This window comes from Antrostomus carolinensis, unplaced genomic scaffold (genome assembly GCF_000700745.2).
Source record: "Antrostomus carolinensis isolate BGI_N321 unplaced genomic scaffold, ASM70074v2 scaffold7057, whole genome shotgun sequence".
Lineage (NCBI taxonomy): Eukaryota > Metazoa > Chordata > Aves > Caprimulgiformes > Caprimulgidae > Antrostomus > Antrostomus carolinensis.
This window is the reverse complement of record NW_010325262.1, coordinates 23,634-30,152: the sequence shown is the minus strand read 5'-3', so window position 1 is coordinate 30,152 and position 6,519 is coordinate 23,634. Positions and strand designations below refer to the sequence as shown.

General features: G+C 40.9%; 1 protein-coding gene across 1 annotated transcript in view; it reads left to right on the top strand.

Annotated features, from left to right (window-relative positions):
• The window catches only part of WBP4 (WW domain binding protein 4), a gene marked incomplete at its 5' end in the record, with an annotated part of 13,893 nt that extends 7,560 nt beyond the window's left edge, over positions 1 to 6,333 (top strand). Inside the window, 3 exons of the mRNA XM_010171142.1 lie at positions 2,270 to 2,430; positions 3,380 to 3,603; positions 6,047 to 6,333. Coding sequence (XP_010169444.1) covers positions 2,270 to 2,430; positions 3,380 to 3,603; positions 6,047 to 6,254 — 593 coding nt within the window. The remainder of the gene's footprint in view (positions 1 to 2,269; positions 2,431 to 3,379; positions 3,604 to 6,046) is intronic.
• Positions 6,334 to 6,519: the final 186 nt, after the last annotated feature.

The window sequence follows — 6,519 nt, the reverse complement described above, 5'->3', positions numbered from 1 at the left end:
TGCCAAGAATAGACAAAAAACCAAAACCCAAAAGTTTTTCAGCGTGCCACTCCCCTGCTCAAACGATTTGCTATTTTTTTTCTTTTGAAAGGGAAATGAGGTGCTGGTTATTTTTAAACATTGCCTTCTAAGTTCAGATACATTTTATGCCTTTGGTTGTATTGGTTTTTTTAAAGTTCTTCATGGACACATGACACTTGTGAAGAATGTCTTTGTAATCATCATATTTGATAAAATTTTGGCTTGTGATATTTTAAAGTGATTCCTTCCTTTTAGAGAGCTGTATGTATCTTGGAAATGCTTGAAAATTACTTGTCAGTTCTGTTAACACTAATCCCATCCTCTGAAGACAAGACAAATTGTTAGCCAAGGGGACTTATCATAATGTCTCATCTGAATGAAGAATGTAGTTTAAGAGGCTGTCATCTCTAGGCTTCGCTTCTGCTACGAGTCTGTGGTGGTTTGACCCACAGTGGGACCATGTGGTCCTCCACTCACTCCCCCCACCCGGTGAGATGGGATGAGAGTCACAACAAAGGGGCACGGGATTAGGAATGAAGGACAGGGACGGCTCACTCACCAGCTATGGTCATGGGCAAAACAGACTCAACTTGGGGAAGAAAAATCAATTTAATTAGTTGCCAGTCATCTGAGTAGCACAGTGAGACATAACAACCACATCTGACAACACCTTCCCCCGCCCCTCCCTTCTTCCCGGGCTCAAATCACTTTGCTCCCTATTTCTCTACACACCGCCTGTGCCCCGCCCCCAGCGGCACAGGGGACAGGGAATGGGCGTTCAGTCAGTTCACCTCTGCTGCTCTTTGCCACATGGAAGTCCAGGAACAAAATGTTCCAACAGGAGCTTCCCATGGAGTCACAGACCTCAGCACCCGGTACCAGCTAAGGAACATCCACGGGCTGCAGACTCACCCCCCACTCTGGGGGTCCACCCTGGCTCTGGCAGCGAGCGACTTACGGGGTCTCAATTCCAGTTACACTTGCCCTCAGGCTCGGCTTCTCTGTTCCAGTGTGGAGTCCTCCATGGCCTGCTTGTGGGTATCTGCTCTGCCATTGAACCTCCATGGGCTGCAGGGACCTCCTTTGCCTTCTCCTATTCCATGTGGTTGAACTGGGTGTCTGAGGTTCTCTGTCCTCCCCCTTCTCTTCCTTCCTCCTGGCAACAGTTCTCTCCCTTTGTTTAGGCCGATGGTCTCTTTTGTTCAGGTCCATGGCCTCTCCCCCAGATTCTCTCCACCTTCTTCTTTTCAGGACAGTCCTTCCCCTCACAAATATGGATTCGCAGAGACATTTCTCTAGTGCTCATTGACCCAGCCTGGGCTGGGGGACTATGCCCTGGAGCCAGGGGAGCTCTCAAAGCTTCTCACAAGGTGGCCCCTTCCCCCACTACCAAAAATGCACACCCTCTCCCCCCACACACACACGCAAACCCGACACCGCGTTATACTTTGGGAGGCTGCACCGTACTCCCCTGGGTATGTGTGACACCTGAGGGAGTGAAATTCCTCAGTTCCTGGTCTAAAGCTATATGGCAGCAGTACCCTTAAGAGGCTGTTTTGTTCGTTCGAAGCCACTCATTACAAGTTTCTTACACCTTTACTTCTTCAAGATACCTCTAGAAACATACCTGTTAGATGTTTTATTTATTTCCTCTCAATATATTTGCTGGAATATTACCTTCTCATTGAACATGAGGTAGTAGCCTGCAGATACTTTAATGTCTCTTCAGAATAATGTTTGTATTTCCTTGTTTACTTGACAGCTCTTTAATTAGAGATCTAACGTTACTGAGCCAAGTACCACAGGGAAGAGCTTTACCTGCCCGGAGAGCTGAGGCTCACAGTCAGTGTTCTTTACCTTATCCTGTCTCTGTAGTCAATGGACAACTCAAATCAAATAGGCACCTCTAGAGGGCAATTCCTCTGTCCTGTGTTGGGACGAGAGGGATCACAGTTCTTGGGGACTGCGGTTTGCCGTGTGTGATATTTTTCTTAAGCACTAATTACAACAAGCTTTATCAACAGTGAATTCAGCTGTCGTGACAGTATCTCTGCTGAGAAGTGAAATGTTATCCTTCTGGTTATGTTTATTAAAACAAACATACAAAACAAAGGCAAAAACCTTGTGCTAAAATATTTGTTGTATTTTTGCATAAGGCAGCACTGCTTCTGAAAGGTAATGTTGTCAAAGCAACAACAGATCAGGATTAGAAACATAAATAATGTGGTTATTCAAATATCTTGGACAGTATCCACATGGGAGAAACCGGATGTGTTTGTTTCATCTTCAAATGAGAAGAGGCAACGTGGCAAGCATTCTGAAGAGCTTGCAGAAACAGATTCCAAAGCGTCTGAATCAGACTCAGAAGATAGTGAAAATGAAGCACAGAACTCAGAAAAAAAATTCAAGGTAAGTTCTCTCTTCAGATTTATTTTACATACAGTATTCATTTCCTAGCATAAGTTGATTTATCTTTTATGTCTTGTGATAGGCTGTACTCATTGTAATGAGGTTAAATCGTGTGACTGAAAGTCAGCCCACCAGAAGCAGATTGAATCCTGCAAGAAATGTGATATTCTCTGAGAAAGGGCACTGTCGTCTCTCTGAAATAACCCACAGAATTATTTGGATTTCAGTGTGAGGCTGTGACTTCTGACTTTCATTGGTAAAAGTGCCAACTGCCAGGAGACCTTCAGGGAATGCCCTTGACTGAAAATGACATGGCTGTAGTTTCCTCATTCATTGAGAAAATCATTGGCAGCACATAGTACAAAACCTGTATCAATTACATATTCTTGTCTTCAGATTTAAACTTAAGATAAAGGGTGTGGTTATGGCTCTGGTTGGGTCAGATGGTTTTTCTGAAACTGGCAGTTCAGAACAGAGAAAGAGAGAGAGAGAGTTTAAATATACAATGTATTCATAGACAGGTGTTAATTCTGAAATACATATTTTTATATCACTGTGCATCGTTATAAACTACTACTAGATATTAGCTGTAAAGTGTGTGTATCTGCACGCACAGAAAGTGATATGTCAAATTTTGCCTCTTTTTTTTAAATATGCTAAGCTTTGATTTTAAGTAAGTTTGTGTTGGCTACTCCTTGCTAACTTCAGCCTTGATAGATGGGATTTTTGAACTTTAACTTTTTGTAACATTTAAGATTTTTTTTCAACTCTGTAAGTGATGAAAGATCAAGGAGAGAAATGTAAAGATTTTATTACAAGTTTATTGTTTCAAGTTACTCTTGGTTGAAAAGTATGAATAGTAGATAATAGTAACTAAAAGATGTAAAATAAAGCTACATTGTGTTTTTATTTAGGCATTTTTGCTTAAGGTGGGTTTTTTCCTCTTTAGAGGAATGGTGAAGAATCAGAGGAAGGGAAAAAATCTCCTAGAGCTAAAAAGTTAAGTCCTTATGGGAAATGGCGAGAAGTTAAATCAGAGGAAACTGTTGATAAAGAGGAGAGCACATCAGCTTCCCAAGAAACCTCCAGTGATGCACCTAACAAGACCAACCCTTACGGAAAATGGAAACCAATTAAGGCAGAAGGAGAAGAAGACGAAGAAGAAGAACCATGGTGAGGATATTTTTACCATAGTTATTTTCATAGTATTTGCTTTCAGAATACTTGTTTTCCAAGCTGAAGCATTTTCTTTTGAATTCTGGCAGAATTAGCACAGCAGTAATTGGAAACTTAGTCCAAATACAGTTCTTAGTGCAGTGATTATTTTAGGTAATAGCTCTCCATAGCAGAGGAGTGGTGGTGTTTTGGTTTTAGTGTAGAAGTTCACCATGAATAAAGTGAAGTGATTGAAGTGATTTAAAGGATCATTGGCATTCATCATTTTTCTCAGAGGCTGATTATCAGCTATTTAAATGTAGTTACTCTAAGCTCATGTTCTTTAATACCACCTCCTTCAACAATCTGGTTCAGCTGCCTCTGGAGCTCTTGTGACTGTTTTAAAACTGCTTCCAGCCTTGGAACAGCATAGGAAGCTTTCTCAGGGTCTCTAACTTGCAGGCTAAATTCTGTTTCTTTCTGGTTGGGCTAACTCTGCCTGGAGTTCAAGATCTATCTTGATCTTCTAGGGACAGCAGCGACCTGATCTTCATCATACTGGGTTAGCATTGCTTTGAACTCCTTTCCTGTGGGATCAGTAGTTGCTGACATAATGAGTTACACTTTTTTAGACTCCGAGCAATTTCTGCCTAGAGCCCAGTCTGTTTGGCTGAGTTACTTCCACAAGAGGTGAATTGTTTCTTACTTTGTGGGGTTGTACTGACTCGAACTGTTCACTTGAAGGACACAGCCTAAAAGACACTTCAAATTTTTTGTCTTACTTTCAACCAGTATTGCAGTAAAAGACTGCAATACTGCTTGAATTGTTGAATTGTTTTTCTTGTTGCCTAATTTCCCTCATTGCAAAACAAAGTTAAGCAAAACCAAAACAAAATCCTCTACAATCTCTTCTGCTGTCACTATGAGTAAGTCCTGGAGGCTCTTATAAATGTGGTGGGAGACACTTTCTGTAATGATTTAAATAAGGAGATGAAAGACAAAATATGTGTAATCTAGTTAGGCCAGTTTTAAATCTGGAAGCTGTCTCTCTCTTCCATGCCCAACCAATGTCCTGCAGATGTTTTCATGACATGCATCTGATCAGGAGGGGTTTCTTTGTTTTGATTTACTGCATAATGCCTGAGATGGCTCATATTCTTGTGAAGCAATGCTGTCTTTTATGTCCAGTTTCTTGCTATGGGGTCCTCTAGGTTTGGGAGAATGGAATCAGTCTTTTCCTTCATACTCAGCCCATTCTCCACCATTTTAGTTCTAAATTATTCAGCAGATACAGTTTTGACACTGTTTGAACTAATCATTGGAGATGATAATGCCACTTGATGAGTTCATGTAACACCTCCTGCATTGGACTACCTAACCGCTCCTCGACTCCAGAGCTGATAAATTCTTGTAGGTTTTTGGAAGCACTGTCCAATAAAAAGTGCTTTCAGCTACTGAACCTTATGTATCAGTCTGTGCATTAACACACAGGCTTGATATATACACAGATGCAAATGAGACAAATGCATTTGTTCATTATTTACTTTAACTTGAGACTAGGCAGAGTACCAATCACTTTCAGGAAGTTTAAATTTAAGGGATACTGCAGTAGTCACATTTTCTTGACTTGGAATCATTCTCATGGCTCCTCTTTAGGTGTTTGAGCTGATCCGTGTCTTCCTTGAAGCACAGGATCTGGTACTAGGTGTGGTACACGAGCTGACATCAGACTAGCACTCAGTAGTACTGAAGGATTCCTTGCATGGGTTGGCCAGGACTACGATGTGTATCTCTGCAGGAGTGTCATGCTGGTGTGATTCCTGTCAGACTTGTGATTTAGATGATCTTCTGTGAACCGTTCAGTTGTTCTCTGTCGTACGTTTGTGCAACAAGTTATTCTTGTAGAACACGGTGCTTTGCTGTTGGCCTCCTAAAACTGACTGGTCGTTTTTAGACGATGACTTTGATTTGTTCAGATGAGCATTAGCTGTGATCCTGTCCTCCAGGGCTGCTTCTCCCAACGTGAGGACTTGGCTGATTTTCTAAGCGTGTTCTCTGTCCTGTCATGCAGACCTTCAAGGATGGACAACCTGGAAAACGACTCAATAGCCTTTTGTTAATAAACCATTGCTAATTACTCGCTGTGTTCCAACATTCTTAGATTTGCACACACACAGCCCTGTTGTCTCTTACAGGACTATTTACATGAGGAGTGGTTGGACCATGGTATAAACTCTGTAGAGACTGAGGTCTTAGTTTTTGACTTTTCATACCAGTCCACACAGAAGAAACAAAGAACATGTGTTTGTTCTTGATCCCTGTCATGATGATATCTTGGCTAGAAGACCTCATCTAGCTCAAAGCTGCTTTGACAATGAAATATGGATGTTACTGTCTGCAGTACACCATGTTGCTTTATCTCTCTAGATTAACACGTTTATGTTTTCCTCTCTTCTCCCAGTGAAAAAGTGGACCTGGAGCTTCCTAGTACAGAGAGTGACAGTCTACCACCTCCAGTGCTAGAGGTGCCAGAAGATTCAACAGTGATATTTAAAGAGAAGACAGTCACCTCCCTTGGAGACCAGACAGAAGGGGTACCAACATTTAAAAAGAGGAAATTTGAAAATGGAAAATCTAGAAACTTAAGACAAAGACTAAGTGATCAGTAATACTTAACAAATCATTTTAGACTCCGTTTAAGCTAGAGTGAATCAAAAGATTAATATTTTAAACAGGCTTTTATAAAGAAAATGTTGGATAGAACTTAAGGATTTATAGGTATTTAAACATAGGTGAGTTGTAATATTTTTTTATTTTATTTTGATGTGATTGATTTTGGAGAGGAAGTTTGTGTTATATTACTCATGCAGTATTGTAAATACATTTCTTTTTTATTTTAACCACGCCGTCTAAGTTCAATTTGCTCTTTGTATC